Here is a 14,420-nt window from a genome sequence, read left to right as displayed (position 1 = left end):
TATATCAGTGTGGAGAAAACATGTAAAATCCATAATAACAAGATACTGAGCTAGAAAATTATCTCAGACCTCCTTCAAGGAGGCAGTCAGTGCTCAATACAAAACCCACAGTTCAATTACCAATGAGTTCATTCTTATCTCAAAAAAAGAGACTCAATACAACAGTTGGCCAAGGAAAATAAACCCAACTGATGCCTCTTGCATATAAGACAGAAGTGTAGTGAGTCTTTGTGAGCATGCGATTCTGAAGTTGCCATCGGTTGGTAAGCTAATCAACGATGACTCTCAGGATGGACCGTGCCTCTTCCACTGGTGACTAACATTAGATGCATGCATTTACTGAATGAATTAATATTCTGTTGGCTGGCAACACGTGGGCCACAATTTAACAATATGGACTGGGATGGACTGACTTGCTTGTCAAAGTTCGGTCTACAGTCTGGGGGATTTTGAGAAGCCCTGTTGTAGGGTATAACCTTCCTCAAGTCAAAGCTTATATAAAAACCATCCACAGAGCACAGTGACAAAGGACATAGTGGAGCAACAAAATGGCAGGATTTATCTGAAACAGTGATGCACCCTGCTCAGTCTGGTTCCATTTGGTCCAGTCTGCTGTGTCCTCAGTGGTCCCAACAAGCTTCAGTAGACCCGACTAAGTTGGGTTAGGTCAGGTTGGGTCACTTCCTCTATGTGTTGTGAATTTTGGGGATCTCGTTGATCTCCACACAAAGAGCAACAGGCCCAGCACACACTGGGTCCCTGCACTGCCAGGGGGAAGATTACATTCAAAACAGACAGCAGCAGAGATAGCCATCATGCTGCCAGCCAGCCTACATTCCCCTGAGCGTGCGTGCGTGCGTACACACACACACACACACACACACACACACACACACACACACACACACACACACACTTAGGCTGTGATCAGACCAACAATAGCTCTGCGTTTAAAAAAAATGCAGCATCCTCATTCATTTCAATGAGACCATGGCGTCTGCACTGCAGGGGCTTCAACTAAAAGATGCGAGCTAGTTTGGCAAAAAGCATTGTACCAGGCTCAACTTCTGCCACAATGCATCATCAATGGCACTGAGTTGGCCAGGCAAATACATGAAATGTACATTCATGGTATCTGAAGCAACAGGTTCCCAAAACATACACGTAATTTGCCCTTAAGGAAGTAAAAATAAACATATTTGGAGCAAAGCAAACAGCCAGTGTTTAGTGGTGATATTCACCATTTTTGCAAGTGACAGATTTTATTACGAAAGAATAAAGAAATTGAGTGAAATTATCTGAAACTGCATTAAAATGAAGAAACAAAAAATACTTCTCAAATCTTCCATGCCTGGTCATGACAAACATTTTTTTTTCCAAATTTACTTAAAAGTAATTTATAAGAAAAATTAGAGTCAGAATTATACTCTCAAAACAAAACATCTAATCTCATTAGAACTCAACAAAACTGAACAAGAAGCTAAACATCAAACCTTAATACACCAACGGAAATAAGTTCGCAGATCTCACCAGGGCTTATAGAGAACACAACTAATAGTGAACCTAAACCGAATTCTAACCTAACCCTTAAAATCAAGTCATAACCCTCTGGTCTGTTAGAAAGGGAGCACCGGCCAACATGTTCTCACTCTCTCTAACTAAACTTCAGTTTGGTTCTCACAAAGACAGATGTACTAGTACACAGAAACACACACATTAGAATACCTGCTCTCACATTAGTTACATTTAGCTAATGGCGTTTAACATTCGACACCTCTCTCTAATCACTGATATACCATGAATGGCCTATAAACCCCAGCAGTCTGCCCACACACACACGTACAGACCACCCACCCATCTTGAACATATTCCATTAATGACTTGTCAGTACAGATAGAGTAAATGCACCATTGACACCCCCCCCCCCCCCCCCCCCCCCCCAATCAAACACTCTCTCTCACACACACATAGACAAATACACATGCACTAACCCTCTAAAGAGACCCTGGCATTTTACAGCCGTGTCTTAGATGCTGATTTATGAGGCCTCGGTCAACCCACACATTAAAACCTGAAAATATGTTGACAGGAGTCACACAGCAGATCACAGGAACTGCACAACCACTGATATGGCACACAGACACCCAGCCAGAACACGCTTATAAATACATTCCTACGACACAGAAGACAAATCAGCTTTTATGAGAGGAACTGGCTTCTCTGCAATTAGTATACAAAGGCAAAAGGTCCCAGGTCTTAGAAATGCTTCCATTAAAGAAGCTTTAAAGGAAGCAGATGGTTATACCTTAGTGCCTCTTTGCAGAAAATGAAAAGTAATCAATACTAGTCTTTCCTACGTTAACACAATGAGATTTAGGGTAATAATTCAATAATATTAGAGAAGAAATTTTAGTGCAATCATATTGTGATGATATGAACATGTAGCGTTATCATTTTACAAGATTCTGCTGTCCAACATAATGCAAATAGAAAATAGCAATACTGTACACACAAAAATGCACACAAATTTGTGGGCCAGCCATAACTAGATTTCAGTAAGTTAAAAGGTGAGTGACAGCGATATGAAGCTTTCTGAACTGACAAAGACAGTATAGCAGCATGTTTTTGCAAGGAATAGTTCAATGTCCCAGGTTCTGAACTACCCACTATGCACTAGACACGGTAAAGTTTCTCCTGAGCAAGTGAACACTGGTGCAGTATTTTCGAGTTGTAGGAAGCTACAAAACAGCCTCAAAAACAAAAACCACAGGGATTAATCAGCACATCTCTCACAACTTCAATAAAACTCAACGATGACAAGCTGCATAATATGTAATATTTGTCGCTAATAAGACTGTTTGTGGTCTGAAATCATCTGTAATCACTATGGTAGTCCTCCTTTTTGCCCCAAATGACATTACATTTTGTACATGCATTAAAAAAGTTTGGGTATTCCTGGTCAAAATTTCTGTTACTGTGAATAGCTGAGTGAGTAAAACTGATCTCCAAAAGGCGTATTCTTTTGATAATACAATTTTAGAGTGGAAAAAAGGAAAGGAGCAAATGTTTGGGCACCCCAAGAGATTTGAGCTCTCGTAACTTTTAGCAAGGTCTCAGACTTAAATGAGCCTTTTAGGGCTATGGCTTGTTCAAAATCATTGTTAAGAAAGGCCAAGTGATGGAAATTTCAAAGCTTTATACATACTCTGACTCCTCAAACATTGTCCCAACAAGTAGCAGCCAGGGGCTCCTCTAAGCAGCTGCCTAGCAGGTGAAAATTAAAACAATTGATGCCCACAAAGGAAAAGGCTATTAGAAGATGGACAGTAGTTGTTTCCAATTGTAATTATGAAATGGCAATTAACAGAAATGGTAGAGGTCAAGTTAAGGACTGGAAAACCAACATACTTTGAGCAAAAATTGCACGCAGGATTGCTAGAAAGGCTGTTCAAACCCTTGTTTGACTGCAAAAGACCTTCTTGAAGATTTAGGAGACTCTGAAGGGGTGGTGCACTGTTCAACTGTGCAGCGACACCTGCACAAATCTCTCGCTCACTGCTTCATAGAAGAGTCATCAGAGGAAAATCTTTCCTGGATGCTCACCACAAAAATATTCAGCTTCAAAGTTTGCAAAGGAGCAGGAGTACCCAAACGTTTGCATGCCACTGTATAACCATGTGGAACAGTTTGCTTCTTCAAACATATGCTCCAATTACTCACAGTGTGGTTTATCTGCACTCAAATTTTGTCTTAGAATAGAAAAATAGACAACAAACTGAATTAAGTATCAGCAGATGGTCAAAAATCAAATGACTTCAATCTGGGGAAAAAAGCTTAATTGGCACATGTTTGGTTTGTGGTCTTTGTGAGCATGCAGGACCTAGTGTGTGTTTATATCCGCTGATGAGGCTGTACTGTCATCTCTGGATCTGCACTACATTTTTTGTCAATGGAGGGTAATTTGCTAAGAATCAGGGAGAAAGAGGCAGTTCCAATTTCAGCCTGCATTAGCAGGGAAACACTGGCTTCAGCAGGCGCTGTCACTTATGTGACAGCAGGTAAACTAGAGAGAAATGACCGTGAGCCTAATTCACCCAGACAATCTTCTCATTTGTACCAAGGGCTTTGGTTTCACCCAAATGCTACTTATCATCAAAGACAATAATCCACCTGATCCCCATAGATTTCACATTCCTCAGAGTTAAACGTCATGTGATAACAGTAGCCATCCTTTTGTATCCATTTAACTGGCCCATAAAGACAGATTGAAACAAAACATTACATCCCTGTTACCCTTTACACCCAAAGGAATGAAAACCACACCTGTAATCAACTCATCTTGGTTTCTCCTCTCTAGCTGTTTATCATTAGAACACAGGTATCTAGCAATCTGTAGTGACTGGAGAGGAGTGACAAAGAGAGATGGAGAAGAAGGAGGTAGGGAGAGAGAGTCAAAGAGAGAGACTGAAAAATCAATAAGCTTTTAGTGAAGGAAAAGGCCGATGTCACTATACTTTTCATGTCAACAAGTAAACCAACTTCTCCTCCTCATGTGTTCACCAAAGGCAGAAAGAAAGAGTATTTTTAAGCCTTAAAACAAAGTTAAATATTGTCTTTAATGCTTTGTTTAATCTATGGAATTGGGCAATTTTGTTTATTTCTATCACATTTACAGCTACCTGCATTCTTCTATCTCTAAATAATTATACAACCTCTGCCCCTTCTTTCCTGCTTTTAAACAACAAATGTGCTGAGAGACTGTGTACAGTGAACTGTGCACCCAGCAGAAATTGTGCCCTGTAAGGCAGACAGTCAGGATTCAAGCAAGAAGGCAGGCTTGGTAAAATGTCGAATCACTGCAGCCACTTGATAGAGACAAGAGTCGTCACATCCAGCTGAGCCATGCACTGTGTCCCACTGGCAGAGGACAGACAGACTGTGGCAGCCTGGCCACTGTCTGCTGGCTATCTAGGAAAACAATAACACTTTTCTTCCCACAGCTGCCACAGCAACCAGAGAAAACCTCCAGGTTCAAACAGACCCAGTCTCAGTAATCTACTTTGATTCGAGACTAATGCTAAAATGTCTCTCACTTGCGCCTGTGTTAAAACACTTCAGAATAATAAACAAATATAAAGACAAAAGTAAAGAAAGTAAGGAAACAGAATATCTTACCCATCCTCCTCTCCATCAACAGTCTTAAGACCAGCTGATGCAGTTAAGGCACTGGCGGAAGTGGTGTTCCCCTCAGCTTCTTGACCCTGGCCAGTGCTGGATCCAGATGCAGCCTCCCCTCCGGACAGCTTGGGCAGCCCCAACAAAGCCGACTGGTGCTGGAGGAGCAGCCGCTGGGCATCCTGCAGCTGAGTGGTGGTGAAGCTGGGCAGACTAGCATAGAGGGCACTGGCCTGGGCAGCATGAGCTAGGGCCTGGGCACTGCTATGGTCCTGGGACAAGCAAGATGGCTGGCTCTGAGGAACACCCTGTGGGGGCATCCTACCACTATTTCCAGTGTTGTGGGCTTGGGGTTGGGTCTGGGGGTCGCTCTGAGGGTTGGGAGGAGGCAAACTTGGTGCAGACACTTGGCTCTGGTGGACTGTTGTGGGCAGCTGGGCGCCCAGGCCCGAATTTTGGATTTGTGTTGGGAGTGACTGTGGCTTCTGCTGCTGACAATCCAGATGGCCAGGGTGGCTCTGAGGCTGCTGGCCAAAACCTGGTACTCCAACATGAGAGGGCATACTGGAGGTGGCAGCCTGAAGGGAGGAGGGCTGCTGGGACTGTGTGTGAAGGAGTGCCTGTGACTGCTGCAGGGCTCCCATCATCTGACTTGCTCCATTAGCTGACCCAGAGGGAGCTGATCCAGCTTGGTTAGACAGAGGTTGAGAAGCAGCACCCTGGGGGATACCTTGGTGTGGCTGGGTGTACTCAGGTGGCCTCACCTGCCCTGCGGTTGCTTGGGGGGTGGCAGATGGCTGCTGTGACAAGGTGGCATAGCCAAGCTTCTGTTGCTGAACACCCACTATGCCCTGTGTGGAGCCTGGAGATTGATTAGCAACTGCCTGGGCATATGTGAGCTGCTGCTGGTGTACAGCAGACGTAGGGAGTCCAATGGTGGTCTGGTGGCCTGACATGGGAGCAGGCTGATGAATGTTTGTTGGAGCCGAGGGGGCCACAGTAGTCTTCACATGTGAATGAGTAATATCCTGGGGGTGCATGTGAGGTTGGGTTTGGGACACTCCCATGCTTAAGCCACTGGGGAGGATTCCTTGAAAGCCCTGAGGAGGCGAGGCATAATCCTGGGCATGCTGGGGTACAGAAGGTCCCCCAGTCTCTCCACTGCACACACTCTCAGTATAATGGCTCAATGTACTCATAGTGCTACTCACAGAGCTACCACTTGTGCTTTCCCTCTCTGAGGCCCCAGCAAAACTCTCAGAGACAAACTGACGCATGCTAAGAGACCCAGTATCAGAAGCAGAGGAGCTGGGAGCAGATGCTGGGGTCTCCTTGTCATAGAATTCAGTGCATGTCCATCTGCCCTTTTTAAAAGGCTCAGAGCTAGAGTCCAGCTTCACCACCCTGAAGCGAGAACTGGTCGCCACTGCAGGGGCTGGGGCTGGGGCAGGCTGGGCAGGAGTGGATGGTATAGGGGGTGTGGGCACAGCTGTGACAGGAGCACTGACAGGCTGCAGCACAGCAGATCCAACCCTCCCTTGGATCCCACTGGAGACTCCCATCCCTCCAGAGGCACTGACAGCAGCAGAAGCAACAGCAGCAGTAGCCGTAGTAGTCATAGTGATGTTGGAGTTGATGTTTTGGTGTTGCTGGATCATGCCCACATTAGTGGTTGTTGTAAAGTTACCCCCGGCTGCAACAGCACTACCTCCACTCCCCCCACTGCTGCTTATCACATTGAGAGGAAAGCCACCACTGCTAGTGCTAGCACTCGTGCTGATCCCCCCTCTCACAGGCACGTTGGCAGAGCTCAACATATTCACATTACTAACACTGCTGGTCTGGGGATTAACTATGCTAACTGTAGTGCCTGTAGCAGAGCTGTGCATTCCAGGGACAGATCCCGGGGCCACAACCCCCATAGGCTGAGCAACAATACTTGGAGGGGCAGCCTGGGAAACATTCTCTTGAGGGACCCCCGCATTAGAAGGCATTTTCTGGGTGACACAAGGTAAAGCTCCAGAAGTGAGGGCGGATGGGACGCTCCCAGGCCCACAGGACAGGGGGTAAACCTGGGCATGGTTAGGATGAGGAGGATGTTGATGGTGCACAGTCCCATTGACCATGGCCCCGCCATGCTGTTGAGCCTGGTTTAGAGCATGGGGGTGTGAAGGCTGGTTGGGGGAGACAGCTCCAGGGGTCTCTGCCTCATGGAAATTATTCAGTGTCTCTTCTGAAGAGCTTCTCTCAGCTCCCACTATATCATTAGCTCGGGAGAGGGACACATCCAGGATTTCAGAAGAAGAGAGATCCTCTGTGTGGGACTCATCCAGGTCATCATAGCTTTCAGTGTCCTCTGCAATACTGTTGTTGGTACTCACGGATATTTGTGCTGGAGTCACACTGGTGATCTGGAAACCACTCTTCTTTTTTATCTGAGCTCCGGCCGACTGTGTGGGCTGGGGCTGGGAATGCAGATTCAGGCTGTGGGGTGGAATATGATGGGAACCCGGGGAGGATGAACCAGCAGGAGGTTGGCACTGAATCAACAGAGAAGGCTGATAATCATCGGCTGGGACGTGGCTGTTATTGACCACCGGGTTTGCCGGTGTTGACAGCGCGGAGCCGCTCCCGCTGCCTGTGCTGCTACCCCTTCTGTGAAAGACAGCCGGGTGCGCCATCTTTCTAACACTGCCAGAGTCTCCTGCGGGGTCCGGATGATGCATTTCGAGAGAATCCGGGGGGTAGTTGGTCTCTGACAGTATGCAATAAGGTTGCGGTTCGTTAACGGCGCCGTCTTGACAAAACTACGTTCAACAGACAACACGATCAAAAATAAATATTTGAAGCAAGTCTCGGCTGTTCTCAAATATCAGGCAAAGTTGTGCCGATATTTTCAGCCTCTCATACACGATTCAGTGTTCTCCGGTGACAGATAGCGAAGCAAAAGAGGCTAGTGGCCGCTTGCTGAGTAGCTAGCGAGCTAACGTCAGCTGATGTCAGTTGTAATTCGCCGGCTAACTACCAATGTTATCCGTTTGTGCCTTTGTTAAGCACAAGCTAACATTTTGTGGGTTTTTCTAGCGTATAGCTATGTTGTAACGACCACTCGTACTGAAAGCAGAAAAGCTGCTGAGTAAGTTAGCGTTATATTAGATGCTAGCCTGACAGAGGAGTAACGTCAGCTAGCTAGCTGCCAGTCTCCATCACCGGCTAGCTAAACACAGACTAGAGTGAGTCGTATTAGCTGCTGAATTTGCTCAAAGGAAAGAAAATGAAAACAAGCAACCTTTTATCCGGTGCACGGTGATGTCAAACCGAACACAATCACTTAATAGCGGCGTGCAAAGATTTAATCCATTCCACTGAATCCTCGTTTTGATCTTGGTTTTGCTGTATCACTGGTCCCAGCAGTAGCGTTGTTCAGTATGTAGCCTCCTGCACCGCTGCTGTGGCTCTCTGCTGTGACGGGACTGAAGGGGAGGGGTGCTCCAGTCCGTAATATGGCGACCGCGCATGGTCTCTGCTGCCAGACATAAAGCAGTCTGGGAGAGGCGGTGACGAACCCAACATCAACATGAGCGGAAAATGCCGGAAAGTGCCGAGGAGGGGGCGCTCCCTCAAAAAACACATCACAATGTTTTTCCTATTTGAATGAAGGACAGGATAGATAGATAGATAGATAGATAGATAGATAGATAGATAGATAGATAGATAGATAGATAGATAGATAGATAGATAGATAGATAGATAGAAAATGCAATGTAAGACAAATAAGAGCCAAAAATGACATAAGAAATGAAACTAAAACGTAATACATGTAATTGATTGTAATTAATAAATAATAATAACAATTAATAAATGTAAACCCTAACCCTAACCCTTACCCTACAATTATATTGTACCTAAGTTAAGCTAGGCTAGGTACATGTATTCAAGTACGATACTTATGTGTGGTTTTACATTTATTTAACAGCAGACAATATGCAATTAACTTTTCACAGAAGAAAGTAGGTCTATTTCATTATCTTGAGTTATCCACCTAATGTTTAAAAATCAACAGCTCCTGCATACATGTTAACATTACAAAAATATAAAAGACATAATAATATAACTCTTTGTAAGGGGCCATTCTGTATAATGAGTACTTTTACTTTTGAGACTTAATTATTTTGTTTTGAATATTTTCCTTACTGATTTGACTTGTACATTGTGATGTTTCTGGTTTCACTTCATTAAAGGATGTGAATATGTTGTGTGTACTCACAGTTAATCAAGGGATACGGATTGACATCACGGTAAATAACCATATGAACAGATAAGACAAAAAATACATATGTTGGTTATGCAATACCAATGAAATCCCAGGCTCCTGCACAATTGTAGTGGATCGAGCAAACATCAACATCACAACAATGTCTCTGAAACAAAGGTAGACAGAGAGCTGCTAGATCTCTCTGCAGACACAGGTGGTAACTACACTGAAGGATTATTCTACAAACAGGTACTGTATGGGGCCTCTCTCTCTCTCTCTCTCTCTCTCTCTCTCTCTCTCTCTCTCTCGCTCATGTGGGAGGGGCTGAGAGAAAACATACACATTTGTCGTCTGTAATGTTGCCGCTCTGGGTCAATGAACTCTGGTGTTAAACTGGTCAACTTTCTCAATTTTCTGTGTTCCAGTCCTTTCTGTTCATCTCTGGATATAACGATCCTGCTCTCATTCTAATCCTTCTCAATTCAGATTCTCTCTTCCATTCTCTCCTCTCTCTAAAATCCTCGTAATAATATTACCATAATCTTAGGCACATATGAATACAAGCACTTTAATGCAATAAACTTGGATTAAAGCACATTGTCTTTTACACGTGGGCACCAGATTGGTTTAAATTATGGATTAAACAGGTAAAAACTATGTTAGAAAACTGCATTTAACCACTAAATGAAGGTAAACTAAACTAAACTGAATTGGCAGAATCTGGTTCCTCAGAGATAAGACATCCCCATGAAAGTGTCCTAAATATTAATCCACTGGCCTCATTTTTAGCTCCATAGTCATAAATATAAATTTGGCAATCATAGTATTAATTCCAAAGCTTTAATCAGTGATGAAAAACTAAGTACATTTACTCAAGTACTGCACTGAAAAACAAATTTGAGGTATTTGTACTTTCCTAGATTATTTGTATATTATGTTATATTATTTGTATTTCCACATTTAGATTATTAATACAAAATGCAATCAAGATAGATAGATAGATAGATAGATAGATAGATAGATAGATAGATAGATAGATAGATAGATAGATAGATACTTTATTTATCTCCAAGGAGAAATTTGCAATCAACAAACAAATTATGATGTTTTATTATAGATTAAACTAGAAATCAGAATATAAAGTCATGAAAATTAGCTCCACTTTTACCAGCATTTAAGTGATGAACACATTAATGCATCAATGATTATAATCCAGTGATTTAATATACTGTATATTATTCCGAAATGGGCCATTCTGCATAATGAGTACTTTTGCAATTTCAAATACATTTTGATGTTAATACTTTTGTACTTTTACAAAAGTAACATTTTAAATTTAGGACTTTTAATTGGAACAGAGTATTTCTTCACTGTGATATTTTTTACTTTAGTAATGAATACGTCTTCCAGTTTAAATCGGTGCTTGTTCGACCTTCGTAGTACACTTCATTTATCTGGATATGAGTATAGTACAGCATAGTGCAAACATCTTTCTTTCAGTAGTTAAAGCAAAAATTATGAGATGTTTAGTTAAGTTTTAGCCATTTGGACTAACTGTATATGAATGTCTGTGGCGGCCTTGAACAGTAGAGACACAGGGAGGGAAATGACAGAAAGAGGGGGGGGGGGGTGTTGAGGTAACTAACAGAGAGGAAGGGCAGTGGTTAGTGAAGGAGGTTGAGGAGCACCAGGGAGAGAGGAGAAGCAGAGATTAACTGTCAGGCAAGCAGGCGAGCTATATCCATCGATACAAATGATAGAGGACGAGAGACAGCAGAAGCCCAGTGCAGTGTAAGCGTCTGGTGCTGTCAGCAGCTTTAAATCACACTGGCACTCCACAACAAAAAAACACACAGCACTATTGTGCCGCCGCCCCTACAATAATGACCAATATGTACTCTGGACTCTGCTTTCATTTTGTAAACACTCTGTAAACACTGTTCTGTTCTGAAAGTCAGTTGCACGTGCCCTACGTTGGTTGTTTGTAATTTTTAATTCAAGAGCAGCCGGGTAGTTAGGCTGGCTTTTGTTCAGACGGTAGGTGGGTTGGTTATCAGTCGCAGGGTGAGCAGTTCAGTTCCTGCTCGTCCTGTGCACAAGTCTTTGAGCAAGACACTGAACCCCAAATGTCTTACCAAATGAAAGTTACTTTGGATAAAAGTGTCTGTGGAATGACTGTTATGTGATGTAATGTAGAAAGAAATTCTGACTTTGGACAAAGCAGGTTTGTACTTTTTGAATCAAATGAAAAGCTTTAACACACAAACTGCCTGGCAAGAAGATCTTGTTAGACAAAAAACAAGGCTGATGGCTCTTCATGGACAGCAGAGTGTGTTTTTAAATGTTTTTACTGTTAACCAAAGAGAGATATTTCAGTTTACTCTCTTTTTTTATCAAGATTATATTCTTGTCATAATTAGACTCAAGTTCATATGTGAAGGATGTTCAGACATGCAAAGAATATGACTCAGTGTGGTTACACGCAGGGCCAAAACAATCATACAGACTAATGTGCAGACATACAGCTATTATGTGCAATTTAGATTAATGGTGGAATAATGGCTCCATGTAAAAACAGCGACTGATTAACAATTAATTTGTGGGGACTGCAGTGCAAAGCAGTGGAGGACTGCAAATACACAGTTACTCAGCTACTGCAGTTTAATACAGTTTTGAGTTACTTGTACTTTACATTTTCTGCTGCTTTGCACTTTAACTCTGTTATTGTACATTTCAGAAGAAACTATTGTAATGTGAAACATTGACACATTTACATGAGAAATATTTTGAACACTGCTTTTCCTTTTGTAATGCAGTATTTCTATATCGCACTGTGGATTTAGACGATATCTCCCTCAGCAAGCTATGAGAGTGGCCTTGTTTAGGCTAGTAATGATGACTAATTACAGTCAGCCATGGTCTTCTGAAGCAGGTGTCCAGCTTTAGTATTAAGAGACAGATCTGTCACAGCACAGCAGTGGTGGAAACCATCCTAAAATTCTTGAAACAACAGAGGCTTTGGGTGCGGAGAGGACAGGGCCATGCCCAGTGATGCGGGGCAGGGTGTCTGTGCCTCTGTCTGGGGCTTGTGTCCACTGAGCCTCCCTGCTCTGAATGGAGGCCAGAATAGATGCTGGCTTTATTTTTATTGGACAGCCCCCCAATCCCCAGCAGAAAATCACAGTGCGTGTTACCAGATGTTTAAATAACCAGGCCCACCAAATTCATTCATGAGTTTTGCTTCCCACACATACTGTAGTCTAACCCCAACTCGGCTCTGCTGTACTTCACTATAATAATGACAGAAGAAATATTATGAACTATAGAAGTCACATTAAGATGCCATGATGCTGGTCAGTTATAAAACCTGCTTTTCATTTCTACACTTTCACACATTCATACGTAGATGATGTGGATTGTTCGAGTGCATGCCAAATGCACAATGCATCCGTGTTCCATGTTCATAATCAATGGTTCACGCGTTCAGTCAAGGCCTCGATCTGCGTAGATTGCTGCCCCCTGCGTACCTCACAACAGGTTTAAAAGGGCACTTCATCCAAAGAGGAAATCACCTATAATCCAGACATTTCAGATTTATTGAGGCAGTTGCAGCTTTTCCTTGTGAAGAAATATTCACACTAAACTCACAGGATTTAGCCACATATTGTCATGAGTCAGAACACCTTGCATATGTTCCAGGTAAATGTCAGATGGAAACCCACACAGTCAAGAATGTATAGTCTTATACATAACCTTTCAGTGTTTGTTGTGGTCTTCTAGCAGAATGAGGGTAAAGGCTTGGCAACATGTTCTTTCTTTAAGTACAACAGCCGGCTGGCTCATAAAATACAGTACGCCCTCGAAGACTCCACTGTTAGGTCAGAAAAGTCTGATCTCTGACTGTCTCATCCATTAAATATAAACACCAAAACAACTGACTGTTCTGTGGCAGTCACTTACTGTATGAAGTATGTTCATGGAATGATGATACACAGCAGTTAGCAGTTTCATAGCTGTGAATATCTGCAGGTATAAATGTGAAGCAAGCATTCAAGATCATAATGCAAGAGAGAAATATGGATTATAGCTTTATTGTTAAAAAGCCAGGTCATTCTAAAAATGGCCGTTTATTAATTCATTATTACACTGACAGGCGAGCATACAGTGAGCATAATGAATTAATCAAAGTAGTAACTGTAGACCTGCATGTCTGACTGATGAGTGAAAGGGAAACTTGAGAGTAGCTGGTGGAAATACTGTATTTAATAATGAAGGAGAGAATCTAAGATGGCACAGACTCACATTCAAGTGGACAGAAACAATGCTGGTGAGACCACTTCTGCTGGGAGGCAAGGAGATGTGTTTGTAAGAAGTGTTGGGCTTCAGGAAGTGATGTCTGTGTAAGTGATGTTTTGGTCTGTCTTTAAAGGGAAGTTCAAGGTTGTTGATCACACGTATGTAACAAGGTTTACGGTGCCTCAGTTTCATACATTTAGTAGTGGTTCAAGTTCTGTACTTAGGTGCAAATTTTAGGTGCTTGTACTTGACTTGAGTCTTTTCATTTCACGACTCTTTCAATACAGTACTTCTAGTTGTAACAGAGCATTTTTACAGTTTTATGTGAGTAAATTATGGAAGGACCTCCTTCAATTTTTGGTTGCTAGCCTTGTTTTCTCATTTTATGGCAGTTAAAGCAAAAATCACTGAAGAATTGATATAATTTAAACATTGTACAGATGTTTTCTGAACAATTTGTGACTTATGAACACATTTGTATGTCCAAAAAATTAGAATAATCCCTGCAATCAAACAGGTTTTTTTTGTATCAAGTGTACCATCAATAAGTTACTGTTTTACCTCCCTAAAGCTGCAGTATACTAAGACAAAGACCTTTAATTATAGCAGCCCCATCAGGTCAATCAGTGTATTGTTTAATACTAAAACACTGGGAGGATTAATGCATTTGTCCCTGTCTCTAAAAATCTAATCT

At 42.6% G+C, this 14,420-nt stretch overlaps 1 protein-coding gene across 1 annotated transcript in view; it reads right to left on the bottom strand.

Moving 5' to 3' along the window:
- The window catches only part of LOC121616148 (TSC22 domain family protein 1-like), a 32,713-nt gene extending 24,173 nt beyond the window's left edge, over positions 1–8,540 (bottom strand). The window contains exons 1-2 of the mRNA XM_041950812.1: positions 8,465–8,540; positions 5,176–7,982 (exon numbers count right to left, since the gene is read on the bottom strand). Of these exons, the coding sequence (XP_041806746.1) occupies positions 5,176–7,901 (2,726 nt within the window). The 5' untranslated portion in view covers positions 7,902–7,982; positions 8,465–8,540. The remainder of the gene's footprint in view (positions 1–5,175; positions 7,983–8,464) is intronic.
- Between the last annotated feature and the right edge of the window lie 5,880 nt (positions 8,541–14,420).

Source organism: Chelmon rostratus, chromosome 13 (assembly GCF_017976325.1).
Source record: "Chelmon rostratus isolate fCheRos1 chromosome 13, fCheRos1.pri, whole genome shotgun sequence".
In the NCBI taxonomy this organism is placed as follows: domain Eukaryota; kingdom Metazoa; phylum Chordata; class Actinopteri; order Chaetodontiformes; family Chaetodontidae; genus Chelmon; species Chelmon rostratus.
Note: the sequence above shows the minus strand (reverse complement) of the source record. Positions and strands in the feature narration are given on the sequence as shown.